At 38.7% G+C, this 15598-nt stretch overlaps 1 protein-coding gene across 1 annotated transcript; it reads right to left on the bottom strand.

Annotated features, from left to right (window-relative positions):
• Window positions 1-2995: 2995 nt before the first annotated feature.
• On the bottom strand, window positions 2996-5464 carry LOC107832172 (protein BYPASS1-LIKE-like). Its single transcript, XM_016659985.2, has 2 exons — window positions 5121-5464; window positions 2996-4678 (listed from the first exon to the last, which is right to left on the bottom strand). Exon 2 carries the CDS (start codon window positions 4569-4571, stop codon window positions 3393-3395), a length of 1179 nt encoding a protein of 392 aa, XP_016515471.1. The 5' UTR covers window positions 4572-4678; window positions 5121-5464; the 3' UTR covers window positions 2996-3392.
• Window positions 5465-15598: the final 10134 nt, after the last annotated feature.

Here is a 15598-nt window from a genome sequence, read left to right as displayed (position 1 = left end):
TTATGTGCCAAGTTTTTAAGTTCTGTTGTACTTTCACTGGATTAGCGACGATGGATTTAGGCATTGAATGAAAAGCCCTTCTTCTCTGTGTCTTTCAGTTGATGAAATGGTGGTGGTTAACTGATTATATAGATTGAGAATTTGTTGGTGGAAAGAAGTGCATATGCCCTCTTTTCTCACCCCAACTGAGAGGGATTGAAAGTTCACAGAGGGGTAATCAGTAATCACAAATGAGGGAAATGATGTTTACCTCTCTGCTTCTACTTTCACTACTCCAACCTGCCCTTTTTAGTCCTACAAAACCCACCTTGTTGGTAGACTTCTGGAGAAAAGGCAGCGCTAGAGTGATAGGCTTCTGGGCTTAGCAAATACCGACGGGGAAATGACACTGTATAGCTGCTTTCAAAATAATAGTCGAAAAATTATATATATATATATATATATATATATATATATATATATATATATATATATATATATATATATATATATATATATATATACACACACACACACACATGTTATAGGCAAAAATTACATAAATTTTATATACTTTTTCGGCTACCGAATATATATAGTTGTTGTCGCGGGCTAAAAGTGAAAAAAGCTCAATACCAATTTATTACACTCCAACAACAACAACAATGACCCAGTATAGTCTTACAAGTGGGGTCTGGGAAGGGCAGTGTGTACGCTGATAGAATAGCTTGGAAGTACTGCATTTTTAGCAGTTTACGGTTCTTTTCGTAGATTGTCATATTTGTAGTGGATTTCAAATTGTCAAACAATCAAACTCACCTCCTATTATTGAATTGTGATCATTTTATTTAAAAGTTTGAGCAGTTAGGGCATGATGGCTAATTCAATTGCGCTCTCTACTTAACTGTTGAATATAGTTGCACGACTTCTTTCTACTGTGTATTGCGGATAGAAGAGTAAGACTGTTTATGTATCATTTTTATCGAAAAGGTAAAAAACCTCTTTTTTTTCTCAAAGCAAGTTTACACCGACTACAGTAGTGCCATACGTTATAATTTGATTCACTCTCCATTCTCTCTTGAATAAGAAAGTTCACATTGATCCATGCATATAACCAGCTCTCTTTGGTTTGTAACACTTATTTCAATTAATACTTTTTGTTCTTAATGTGTTCAATTATATAACCACTTTCCAAAGATTCAAATTGCTAGAAATACGATATGATACACTTACCTCGTCTTAGAATATATAGAAGTTTTATCGCCAGTGTGTATTAGTTCTTTTTTCTTATGCCAAACATGTCAAGAAATTTGTTGGAGAGTAATGTGGAAATATCTCAAAACCAAGATTTGCTCTCATATCATGTTAAAGTGTAGTTTCTGGAAACGTAGTGCCCAAACGGACATAAAATTTGATGGAAGATTTTGCCAAAAAAAGTTCACTTTTTTTCGAAATCAGTGTTTGTTCATAAAATTTCCAATTTAACAAATTGCATCATGTCTGACAAAAGTCATATCAGAATTCGGAAAATTTCAACAATTCAATATTAACAAGATTTTAATTTCTCTCTTATCCTTTTGCTCTGATCCTTAACTTTCCACCAATAATTTTGAATATAAAACATGCATACCTAAGCTCATTTTGGTAGTCATTAGTTCAGAGTGCTTCACAAATATAAAAATAGACGGAGAACTCCAAGTTTTATTAACTACTCATTAATTGTCTAAGATGTTAGTTTACTGTATAAACCATAAATTAAAACTCATTATAGTCATGCTCCAATTTAGCAATTTTTATGTGCCTTGCTCCAGGCTGTTGTCACATGGAATTCTAACCCCCTCTAGATAGAGCAAGGTTTAGGACTTTAGGAGGGGCCAGCAATTACTGCTCAAATTTAATGTGCAACCCATCTTATTGACATGTGGGATGACTTCATGCTGCAAACATGTGAGTCTGGCAGAAGATAATTAATTATTTAATGAACGTCAGTTTGAACCAAAAATAAAATAAAATAAATGAAGACAATAAAACAAGGGTGTCAACTTCAGCATAAATTGAGGTAAGGTATGTCAATTATTATTAAGGTAACATGAAATATTCAGGAGTTGCTTTCTTGAGTGTTATGTTGCCCAGTGCAGAGGCAACAATCCAACATCCACTGACAGTAAATGTCCCAGATAAGAGGTAACTTAACCTGCAGATATTGTAACATGACAGGAATTCCAAATTGCAGAGACAGTTGCCTTATTTCTTCAGCCAAAATATAGAATGGGAATTGCAATGCATAAATATAGTAAACCAAGTAACTGTATCAAGTGAGGCTAAAACAAATACAAGTATGACTGACTGCTGCAAAGGTAACAAAGGAGTAAATTCAATTCAGAACCTTTTACCAAGTAACTACTATGGGCATCCCGATGTACTAGCTCCCGCTAGGCGGGGTCCGGAGAAGTGCCGGACCACAAGAGTCTATTGTATGCAACCTTACCCTGCTAAGAGGTTATTTCGACGGCTCGAACCCTTGACCTCTTGGTCACATGACAACAACTTTACCAGTTACGCCAAGGCTCTCCTTCGTATTGAGTGACGAGTGTGGATTCACTATAATCAAATTGACAAAGAAAAAACACCACTATCACACTGAATGCTGCATGCTTAAGTTATGCTTAAGTGCAAGGGTATATATCACTTGATTACTGCTGGAAATAAATAGCCAAGAATACTCACAGATACAATCACACAAACAAGGAGGTGGTAAAATAGCCTAAAATCTTGCATTTCTTACTGCTAAAATTCTATATACATAACTTCCAGTCTTTCCGTTAATGGATTCTAGTTGAGAGTGCACCATGTAACGATGGAAATTTCTGCTGGGCCAAAATGACTGTTAGATGAATTTCCGTATATGGCACAAAACAAATGAGGATTTGGTAGAACATACTACCAGAAAGATACGCCTTAATCTAAAATAAATATCACATGAAAAGAGAATAAGGCCAATTGAAAAGACATTATGAACTTGAAACTGTTAATTCTTATCTCAAGCTCAAATTTCTCTGTCATTGACAAATACAAGGATTGCTGCCTTATTCATCAGTTAATATGCATGTCACTAAGGAGATACAACAAATAAATAGCATCATTTAATAAAAGTATAATCATGATAAAACACCATCCCCACCCCCTCCCAGAGAAAGGAAAAAAAATGAAAAAATAAGCCATCACAATCCAGAAAAATGAAAATGGAAACTGGTTTTACATATGGTATACTTCTCGTACATACAAACAGTTACCTGCTTAAAACATAGTTGCTAGATATGTATCCTTTTTTTTACTTCCTTAATACCAGCATAACCAAAATAGGGATGTATATGAAATTTCATTTTGTTAGAAGCTGTAGTCCAACATAAACGCTAAGGCTGATTTGCACTTCCCAGGAGTTCAAGACCCTCGGCCCGGCAACTCATAATTTTTCTAAATACTTCCTTTAAATGGCGTTCTAGTGGATCAAGACCAGTCTTTAGAACTTCACAGACTGCTGATAGATCTTGACCACCCACTTTAACTTCTTCCATCTGATCGTCTGTCCACGGTAACTGAGCAGAGTCTATCAAGTCAGTCAATTGATGGACACATTTCTCAAGCTGATGAATTTCCTTCAACAATCCATTTGAATTGCGGCGTTCTGGCTTCTTAGCTTCATCCATTATCCTACCATGAAGCAACCAAAGGGGATTGCTCCATGAAAATTGCCTTGGTATAGCAAAATGAATTTGGAGGCTCCGATCCTGACAAGGGACTGCAGCAACAAGAACCCACAGTACAAACAGGAGAATAAAGTTCATTGTAAATATAAGGCTCGCTATCCCATTCGTTGCAGCTATTTCATTTCCACGGGGAGCAACCAAGTGGCTTGCAATTGACTGGAGCTGTTTAGATGCTGACCAAGATTGAGACACGCTCCAAGATAGAGATCTTGAGTGCCCAGAAGGACGACGCTGGTGATCCTTGGTCTTATTATGGCGTCCAAAAGAACGGTTCCTCTGAGAAAAAACAGATCCAGCTTCTTTCTCTTCTAGCATCACAAGAGCCAAATCCATCAGACTCTTTCTAGTCCGGCGGAGCTGACCTTCGCCAATCATCTTTTGTCGAGAATCCAATGCGGAAACCACAATTTCCAAATGCTTATGCCAGAGACGAATCTTACCAATCCCATCACGGGCTGCATTGCAAATATCAAGTGCTTTTATAGTTCTATCAAAGTAGTCAGACAGAAGCTTATCTTGAGGCGATTTCAAGAGGAGTTCCTTATTGTTGCACAAGAGGATTCTGAACTCTTCCTGACAACTGGTAAACGCATCTAGCAACTTGCGAATCCATGCAAGGGAAAGGAATTCATCAGCAGAAGCAACTGAGAGTTCCTGAAATCGAGTGGACACTAGTTTTTGAAATGCTTCCTGCTCAATCTCCTGGACATTAGAATCATGGTTCAACTCCAGGGAATGAACCTGTTGTTCACTTCTAATACTCAAAATTGAACGACGGAACGAGGCAAACGGCATCGAAGAACCATGACTATCTGAAGAAGGCATTGTAATCCAATATACAAAACCTCCTCAGAATCTATTTCTATATCCTAAATAAAACCTCCTCGGAATCTTAAAATCAGCTCAACTCAGAATTAAAATACCTTCAACCACTGCAATTTACATAATACCAAACAGGAAAAAGACCAATCAGTTGACAAAACAAAAAAAATGGATTAAAAACAGCATTTCCAGGTCCCCATATTGCAATCCCAAAATTTCAAAAAGAACACAAAAACAGAAACAAGATTACACACCATAATTTCAGCAAAAAGCTAAGTACTATTAATAAGGACCTTTTTAACCGTTTGAACGGTTACAATTCCGAACCAAAACCAAAACCCACCTCAAATTCAGACAGGGAAATAACAGAAACCTCAAGAACATCGAATTTCATGCATAAAAACAGCAAACCAAGATCAAATTCAATACCAAGAATTAGATCCTAGGCAACAAACTCCAAAATTCTCCAAAAAGACTGTAACTTTGAACAAATTGAATGATTTTTTTTAAAAAAGAAATGAAACATAAGAGAGGAGAAAAAGAATATAATACCTATGAAGAGCTAGCTGGACATGTTGAAGCAGAAAGAGGAAAAAGAAGAAAGGGAACATATATTGAACCCTAGAGCCTTATGGACATGAAGGCCCCCTTGCCTTTGCTGTTGACACTAAATTTTGGGTTGCAAATCGAGACGTATTTAAGAAGCAAATGAGAAAAAGCAAAACCAAAAATATGGTTAACAAAGAGAGTTTCATTTTATTATTAGAGGTAAAGCATGATTTCTTGATTTACGAACTAGAATGTTTTTGGGTTTTTTGTGTTATGGTGTTTGTAATTTTGTTCTTATTGTATTTGAGCCCTTAGACTTTCTATTTGTTGTTTTTGTCTTCGTTTCCTTTTTCTTTTTTCTTTTCTTGTGCTATTTAACGTTTTTTTGCCTTTATTCTCTTTTATATATTCTCTTCGTTTATTCTTCTATTTATGATTCTTACAATATATCACCATTCATCTCGGTTACCAGTGTTTGCTTCCTTCTTACTCCATTTGGCATCTTTGTACTTGATAACATGTAAAACGACGTCTCTAATTGAGAATATAACATTCAATAACAGTAGCGGAAGAAGGATTTTTACCATGAGAATTTAAAAAATAAACACGCGAAACACCTAAAGAAGTTCAATATATATATATTCGGCTTAACCCCTTCCGCTCACCTAGCTCTGCCCCTTTGCATATATACCGACTATATTTGACTCGAAAATAATATATGTTTACCCGTAAAACAGTACAGTTAAATTTATACGTGGTTTATAGACAAATGAATCGATTTGATCATAAAATGATAAATGAATTAGACAAAAATGTAAGACTTAGCGTTAAAATCGAGATAAGACAATAGAGATCTTGAGCACCGGAATAAAGCTTCCGGAGGTAGTAAGAGCAATATAAATAAGCAAGAAAGTAAATTGTTATTGAGCTTTGAACAGAGTATAGTGTATGCTTGTCAGAAAATTACAGTCCTTACAATGATGGTAGAGCTCACTATTTATAGCTACACTTAGGGAACAAGGTCCTAGGATCAAACTCCTCTTAAATGACAATTATGAGGGCCATTGAAGAATGTGCAACGGTAGGCAGTGAATGTCATATTCTCTGTAACGGACCGTGCACTTAATGCTGTAAAATATTCTTCATTGAATGCTATCGAGTGGCAGGCATTTATTTTGCCTTTGTGAATATCATTCTCTCTGGTAACAAACAAGATCGTTGCCTTTGGACCAGACTGTCTTCTGTCTTCGACTCCATGTGTCGCTTTCTCATGCGATCATTAAATATGAATATATTTTATCCTATAAAGATAGTCCCCCTGCTTTCCGTCATAACTTTGTGTCACCGAAAAGTTGGTAGAAAAACCTTTCTTGGCGGGAAATTCTCTAACCCCCTCTGAAAATTTATGACGGCTGATTAGACGCATATCTCTTCGCATTTAATGCCCCAAATATGCGTCATCCCACGATACAACACCACTTTTGCCGATTATTGAGGTAATTATGACCACGATTTCAGCCGTCTATTCCTTTACTTATACACATCAAACTTCTCTATTTACACTTCATAATTTTCCAAACTTACTCAAACTCTCATTACTCCACTCGAACTTGTCTTCAACTTTCTCTAATCTTCTTCTTCAGAAAAAAACCCTTTCTCTCTTCTAATAACAATGGATTCTTCTTCTAGAAATTCTAGTTCCTCAAAGAACAAACGCAAAGATGATGTTGTTCCTCCTACGGTGAGCACCATTATCCCAAGAAGTCTTGTCATACCCAAAGACTTCGATGAGAAGTATCCTTCTGCTAACCCTCGCACGTGGGCTTTTGGCATGTATCCTTCTTCCATCCGTCCTTTCAGCATATCTGTTGTGAAGAAAGACTGCCATTGCCATGATTTAAACATCACCGCTCCTGACCTGACAGAGCGGATAACCTTACCCAAGAAGGGTTTCACATATTTTTATATGTATCCCTTCACTTTAGAGTTGTTCTCTCTAAGTGGGGAGCTTGACTCCGTCATCGTGGAGTTCTGCATCCGCTACCAGGTATGCCTGGAATAAGTAAGTCCTTCTATGTGGAGAATAGTTGCTTGTCTCGGGCTGCTATGCCAGGAGACGGTAGAGGAGCTAACCCTGGCTCGATTAATGAACCTTTATTCCCCCAAGATTTTCCATGAGGGAATGATAAATTTCAGCAAACGTGGCCATCATGCTCTGCTAACCAGCATGGATGATGATAATGAGTATGGATGGATGGAACGGTTCTTTGCAGTTGCCACCAGGGACCTCATTTCGGCCACCGCTCCATCCTTTCCGGAATTATAGAATCGTACTCGTAAGTTCATTATTTGTCTCGTCTTCTAGTTAAAGATCACCCAGTGTTGTTACTGACCTTTCTTTCACTTATTTTAGCAACTCGATGGACTCCACCGAGGGTAGGGGTGTGCATTCAAATCTGTTTATCGATAAATCGAATCGATTATTTGTTATCGGTTTGTCGATATCGGTTTATCGCTTTATCAATTTCGATTTCGATTTCGAAATTTTCCTTTTCGAGTTATCGATTTCGATTTTGTCCTCTTCAGTTATCGGTTTATCGATAAACCGATAAGATATACTAAAAAGACAAAAAAAATTTACCTTTATTCTATAATACCCTTTCCTTTACCCTAAGTCCCTACCCTATTATTTCCTCTGCCACATTTAAGGAATGATCATATTTAAAGCTCAAGGGAATGAACTATGAAGTTCAAATTAATGGAAAACAGAATTAGGTGTGATGATGTATTTTATTATATTATATTTTTATACCGTTGGAGTGTTGGTGGCATACATTTGATCCCTTGCTTTAGTTTCGTTGCATGTGCTAGTTGACACAATTTTTATGTTATAAACGGTGTTCGTCTTATTTTAGCTTCTTTTTGTCTATATTAGTTAGGCATGTTTATAGCGATACACTTTCCGTGGAATCCCGCAAATTTTCTTATTGGTGTAATCGATAACCGAATTGATAAGCCCCAAAAATCGATAAATCAAAATCAAAAAATCGAAACCTTATTGAAACGATAACAATAAGCATATGTACAAATCGATAAATAATTATCGATAAGGGTTAAAATCGAATCGATAAATCGAATGCACACCCCGAACCAAGGGTCAAAGGCTTGGACCAGTGGGTCCAAAAGAGTTTGGATATCACTACCCCCGAGATCCATACGTGGAAAAAACTAGCCCTTAAATATGGGTGGAAGGCCAAAAATCATGGTAGGTTGAACTCATATTTTTTTTCCTTTCGTGTAAGAAAGCTGATTAAACTTATTCACTTGTTGAATTTAGGTCTACCCCAGGGTTCAGTTGTGGTCCCCGAGGAGGACATTTTGGCTAATCTTGCTGACGCGGCGAGACTGATGCAGGAGGCTTTTACCTGAACAGGTATCTCCAGGCCTACTTTTGGTGCAAGTTTTTCTTCTCGGAGTCCTCGGCCGGAGAACAAGCAACCAAAAAGGACACATTCCCCCGCGGTCGAGGGAAATAATAAAAGGCAAAGAGAGCCACGCCCGAGCCGTCTTCGGATGCTTTGATGATGACTGTCACGCCACAGCCAACCATAGACACCATGATGATTGACGATGATGGAGGAGCCAGTATGAGGGGGCTTCCCTACATAGACGACGACCTTCATCAACTCCACAAAATTCTCAATCTGTTGAGCTAGGTACGCCAACTGAGGACCATACCTCGGCACTTTGAGAAGAGTATAATGTATTGAAAGATGCTAACTCTTGCTTCCGAGTCCCAGTCACCATGACCGGTACCATGAGGCTGAGTACCGGGTCCCTTCCATCTTCGATTGATAAACAACCACCAACTAGCATTGCGTTCACCGCAACTGCTTCTAAGCCTACAATGCCATCAACTTCATCTCCTTTTTCTCCCACTCTGCCTTCGCCACCAACAAGTGCTACATCATCTCTACTGGACGTAATTGCCCGAGAGGGGGGTGTACCTCTTCCCAAGTCCCCAGTTCATGGGAATTTGGGGCAGAATTATGTTGTCCCCTCCGAAGATCCCCAAAGGAGGAGGAGCGTCACCCTTTTGGTCTCTATCGGCTACCATCTGCTATCTCGGCCAGTGTAACTTGCTAACTATCTAAAGACTTTGGCTTTAGAAAATGATAGGGATAAAATACAGACTCTCTCGAGAGAGCGTTTGTTGAACAGTGCCATGCACAATGTAGCGGCGATAGAGCTTTTGTTTCCTCTATTGTTTCTTCTATCTTTGATATGGAAAGGTTATTTGTATTTTTGTTTTGCAGGCCAACTTCCTTGCTTCCGAGGTCCTTCAAAAGCTGATTCATGATAAGGAGGAACATACCTCCAAGCGGGATCAACTTTTGGTCGAGCGAGACTAAACTACTGCTCGCCTCTCAGAATTGGAAGCACAAGCTGATGAGGACATTGAGTTGGAGGTTCGGTTGCATCAAAGCGAACAAGAAGTAGTAACTTTTAGCCATGAGGTGGACTAGTTAAGGACACAATGTCATTCTTGCTGCATCTGATCGTGAGGCTTACTCCGCTGAACGATTGAACAATTTGGAGGCAGCCTTTAACTCTAAGACTAAAGAAGTTACTGTTGTCGAGACGTAGTTTGCCCGGTTGGAGGAGAAGCATATGAGGACCATTGAGCACAATATTTTCAGCTCCATTGTCCGAGACCTTGATGTTAGCCTCCGGTCCACTAGATTCACGTGGGATAACCTTTTCGCTAATATCGACTGGCTTAAAGAAGAACTTCAGCGCCGAGCGACTTCCCTCATTGTTGAGAAAACATATTCTATGTACATCATAAGGAGAAGAATATTGGAAGAGGCCAAAGTGGGTATCATTGACTTTGATGTCGAAATCGCTAAGGCCCATGAGCTTGAGTCAACTACTAAAAAAGGTCTTCCATCTCGACCTGATGCAACCAACTCTTCTAATTCCTATTCTGAGTTTTCAGGAACTAAAGAAGAATCGGAAAGTGATGATGATGAAGGCCAAAATGGTGAAGGTCAAGATATTGAGCCGGCGGCAGATCTTCCCACTTCCCCTAGGGGCGCAGATGTTTCTCTTCCTCCGGGTTTCAGAGATGTGGTATCTTAGTTTTTTTCTTTCTCTTCTTTCTCATATATTTGTATTTGTGTTGTTTGGCACATTTATTATGAATAGAAGAACTTTTTCGTTCAACTACCGTGCAAGTTTTTCTCTTTGCATACTTTTCGTTTAAGTATTTGCGCAAGTTTTACTCTTTACGTCCTTTTCGTTTAAGTATTCTCGTAAGTGTTTCGCGTCGAGATATGCGAGGCTTCAGGTGTATTTTTTCCCGGTATTATTTGGATCCCTGGAATAATTTCTTCTGAAATCAACCCTTTAATATGATGATTTTATAAGGGAGGGCCCTCTTATATTTATGGTGCTCTTGAAGAGGACATATCCTGGTCATTACGGCACTAGCATTTGAAGTACTTGTTTGACTTTCAAATGATAAATTCAATTCATCGTTCAGACAAGAAACAAGATAAAAATAAAAGAACTTTATTTTATTCCCTCCATTTTCAAAAGTACATAAGCATTCGTCGTGCTAAAAAGAAATTTTTATTTCTTGTGGCTAACTTGTACAACTTGTTTCTACGGGGCTGGCTACGCAATCCCCGATCCCGATGATACAACTACGTTTCTAGGTTTTTTATTCTAGTCAGTGTGGCAATCTTGTTTCCGTATCCTCATATCATTACCCCTAGTGTTAGAATGTGAATTTGAACACTGGAAGTTTTGTACCTTTGAGGACTCCACTAGTGAATTGCTAGATAATTTTCAATTCGATAGAAAACTTCACTTTCCCTTAGGAATTTATGCTATAGACCCAAATATTATCTAACAATCCCCTCAGTGGCTTGCACTTGTGAATGGTTGGTTAATATTTGTTAGACAACAAATTTTTACTTCCCGGTAGCAACTTTGCTGCCTAGCAAAAGACTATCTAACCGCTCTGTAGTGGTTCTTTACTTGTGTGCCTTGTAATTTAAAGGTCTTATTTCTACTGCTGAAGCTTCCTTCGTAGTATGCTTTCCGTTGCTGCCTCGTTAAAAACCTTGCTAGAAAAATTCAATTGGGACAAAAACTGGACGAATGGAAAAAAAGTGCAGCACATACTTTCAGTATAGGAGAGGCTCATCATATATCGTATCTCTTGAGATGTGCCACATTCTAATTGCTCGAAAACTTGTATCCGTCTTGATATTCCAATTAATTGTATGACCTTTTCCCGGTGACAGCCAAAATCCGGTATGGGCCTTCCCATACCGGACCTAGCTTCCCCGCATTGAGCTCTCGGGTGATCTAAGTTGCTTTCCTTAAAACCAATTCTCCTACTTTGAAATAATGGAGGTTGGCTCTTCTATTGTAATATCTTTCTATTCTCTGCTTTTGGGTTGCCATCCTTATATGCGCCAAGTCCCTGCGTTCATCGAGCAGCCCCATATTGACTAACATTGCTTCATTGTTTGTTTCTTCGTTCACATGGAAATATCTTAGGGTAGGCTCTCCTACATCCATCGAGATCAGGTTTCTGCTCCGTACACAAGAGAGAAAGGAGTCTCCCTTGTGCTCGATTTGGTCGTTGTTCTATATGCCCATAGTACTCCTGGCAGCTCTTCGGGCCATTTACCTTTAGCTACTTCCAATCTCTTTTTGAGGTTTTGTATAATCACCTTGTTTGCTGATTCTGCTTGACCGTTCGCACTCGGATGATAGGGTGATGATGTGATCCTTTTGATTTTCAAGTCTTCAAGAAACTTTGTGACCTTTGCGCCAATAAATTGCGGCCCGTTGTCGTAGGCTATCTCTTTTGGTATCCCAAATCTGCAAATTATATTTTCTCACAAAAAATCTACCACTTCACGTTTTTCGATCTTCTGGTAAGGACCTGCTTCAACCCACTTAGAAAAATAGTCAATTAAAATCAACGAAAATTTTACCTTACCAGGGGCCATGGGCACTGGTCTGACGATATCTATCCCTCACTTTATGAATCGCCATGGTGACAAAATTGATTGCAATGTCTCTGTTGGTTGATGTACCAACGGTGCATACCATTGACATTTATCACATTTTTGAACATAAGCCTTGGTGTCTTGTTCTATCCGGGGCTAGTAATATCTTGCCCTAATTTATTTTAACACTAAGGAATCCGTGCCTGATTGATTTCTATAGATCCATTTGTGGACTTCTCGCATAACATAGTTAGCTTCGTAGGCTCCCAAACATCAAGCCAACGGGCCTTGGAAAGATCTGACCTCCCTTGAAGCTGTATCGAGTTGATTTAGTGCACAGTGCCCAAGATGCCTTAGGATCTTCAGGCAATTTTTCATGCTCTAGATAGCCAATTATCTCATTTCTCTAGTCCCAAACCAGATTGGTCACGTTTACCTCGTAATAGTTATCTGCTCCCAATCCCGAGTGCTTGAGTTGTATGACCGTACTGAAGTCCGATCCTTTTATTTCCATGGACGAACCTAGATTAGCTAGTGCATCTGCTTCTACATTCTCTTCGAATCTAACACTATTATTGCTTCTTTTGTAGCCAAGGGTAAAAGCCTCGGACTGAAATCAACCACAAAGTCGGCTAAAATGTGTGACTTAATCGCAGCCTTAGGTTTGTATTCTATGTCAAATTCACTCATCTCGACTGCCCACTTGGCCATCCTACTTGAGAGTTCAAGTTTATGAAGAATATTCTATAGGAGAAAAGTGGTCACCAAAGTTATCGGGTGACATTGGAAATAAGGCCTTAGCTTTCAAGCGGCGACTACGAGGGCTAAGGCCAATTGTTCTAGATGAGGGTAGCGAGTTTCTGCTTGCGTCAAAATTTTACATACATAATAGATAGAAAATTGTGTGCCTTTGTTCTCATGGACTAAAACAGCACTTACCGCTACCTCCGACACCGCTAAGTAGATCAGTAGTTATTCGCCTTCCTCCGATTTTGACAATAATGGAGGACTTGACAAATACCTTTTAGAATCCTTCAAAGCCTGCTGACATTTCGGGGTCCATTCAAAGTTATTCTTCTTTTCAGGAATGCAAAGAAATGATGGCATTTTTTAGAAGAGCAGGAAATGAATCTACTCAAAGCGGCTAGTCTCCTTGTCAGTCTTTGAACCTCTTTTATGCTTGATAGCTGGTCTGTGATGTCTTCGATGACTTTAATTTTTTCGGGGTTAAACTTGTCACACCTCCTTTTTACCTACATCCCTGAAAAGGAAGTATATATGAGTTTTTCCCAATTTAAGTGACAATCAAAACGAGATTATATTTATTAAAATTCAGAGTCGCCACTTGGGAGATTTATGGTGTCCCAAGTCACCGGTTGAATCCCGAATCGAGGAAAATATTGACTCTGTTTAACAGTCCGCGAACCAGAAATCCGAGTAAGGAATTTTGTTAACCCGGGAGAAGGTGTTAGGCATTCCAGAGTTTCGTGGTTCTAGCACGGTAGCTTAACTGCTATATTTAGCTTAATTATCTGATTTTAAACAATTATGAACCTATGTGCAAATTTTAACTTTAAAACCGCCTTTATTTATTTGAAGAATTAATTCAAGGTCATTTAAAACATATCGCAAGCCACACCACATGAAATGCACCCATGGTTCACGACACGCTCTATTTAACCTTGTTGAAAATTAGAACCGGGTCACATGAAATGCACCCCCGGATTTTAACATGCTTATTTCATTATTATTATCCAAAATCATGGCAGGGTCACATGAAATGCACACCCGAGGCCTTTTAATCTAATTGACATAGTTCAATTGATGAATAGCACACAGTTTCTATACTGTGACAAAATCATGTTCAGCTAAAACCAATTCGAACAAACATGCGAGCAAATTTGAAACTACGAAAAAAACAACTACACAAACAACGGGATCATATTACCAAACAAATATTTAACATTAAGCTTGAATAAAGCGGATAGAGAATGATAGAATTGGACCTCAATATAGCCGGAAAATTGGTGTTTCAATGTTTAACACTCAAAAAGATGACGAACCGCGGACGGAACCCAAATTAGCACCGGAAACTCAACCAAGCTCGGATTCAAACCCAAATCTTAACCAAAATTCGTCCTTGAAACCCAAACAAACGGAGTCAAAAAAAGTGAACAGATCTGTATTTTTAATTTCCTTTTTATTTTTATTTTTTGTGGAAAAAGATTTGTGTTTGTGTAGTCGCCGGTGGAGCGAGTGAAGACGGAATCACCACTTCAACGGTGGTTATTGTTGGAACAGCGGTGTCGGAATATGAAAACGAGAAACGGGATCATAGGTCTATTCTCGCCGGCGTTCTCAGTGTTCGATGACAGTTGGTGCCGGATGTGGGCTCGTTCTCCGGCGAGGTCAACGAAATTGGTGGAAAGGTTCAGTCGCCGGGGTTGTATGTGAGGTGTTGCAACTGCTGGTTTTGATGATCTTGGTGAAGACGAAGGTCCGGGGGGGTTCGTTTTTACGCGCAGGGGTCGTTGGAGACGAAGGAATCGGGGGGGTGGGTCGTTTTCTGTCAAAGCTGCGCAACCTTCAGCTTTTTCAGCCCTTTTTTTCGTTTCTTTAGGCTTTGTTCTTTTCTTTCTTCTTTTTTGTCCAAATCCCTCGTCCCCTTTCCGTTTTTTGTGCCAATCCCCCTTAGATTTTTTAGGTCCCTTCTTTTTATATTGTAGGTTGTAGGATTTTTTAGGTTAAGGGGTATGGGTCTAGGAAGTATGGATTTGAAAATTATGGGCTAGGTCCAAAATTAGGCCTAAAAATGGATTGCTCGAGCCCAAGTTCTATTCCTTCCCTGCAAACGAGATTAAAAATACGGTCCCATTTAATAATTAATCCTACTATTCAAATAATTATTAAAATAAAACTAACCATTAAAACAAATCTTTTTTTTTGTATTTTCAAATGTGATACTATTTTTTGTATTATTTTTTTTTAGATTAAAAGTGACTACAAAACATTAATGAACCTATTTTTGTAATTTTTGCTTTCTTGTACTAAAATAAAGTAAAAGAGCCAAAATTACTTGAAATATCTATATTATGTCTAAATTAAATATTTTACGCTAATATATAAAAAAATTGGGGAGGGTCAAAAATCACATGTCTACAGCTGCCCCTCTTTGATTGGAAACGTACAGAGTTTTCAGACAAAGAGTGACTAGACAGGTTTTTGACCCAACTCTTATTTGGAGAGACTAAAACTAAGAGAAAAGGGGAATGTGACCGAGCCCTGGTATCTGGGTTGCCTACATATCCTTGGCTATAAAGGAATCAGGCCACGTGTAGTTTAGAAATTAGTGAGATGACGGAGTATACTGAGGTGGAGATCCGATCGAGGTGCCGTTCCGCCGAGGTTCCGGTCTGCGGTCCCTGTTATTACATCAAAAATCAAATAAAA

The sequence above is a fragment of the Nicotiana tabacum genome, chromosome 7 (assembly GCF_000715075.1).
Source record: "Nicotiana tabacum cultivar K326 chromosome 7, ASM71507v2, whole genome shotgun sequence".
Classification (NCBI taxonomy): Eukaryota; Viridiplantae; Streptophyta; class Magnoliopsida; order Solanales; family Solanaceae; genus Nicotiana; species Nicotiana tabacum.
This window is presented reverse-complemented; position numbering and strand designations above follow the sequence as displayed.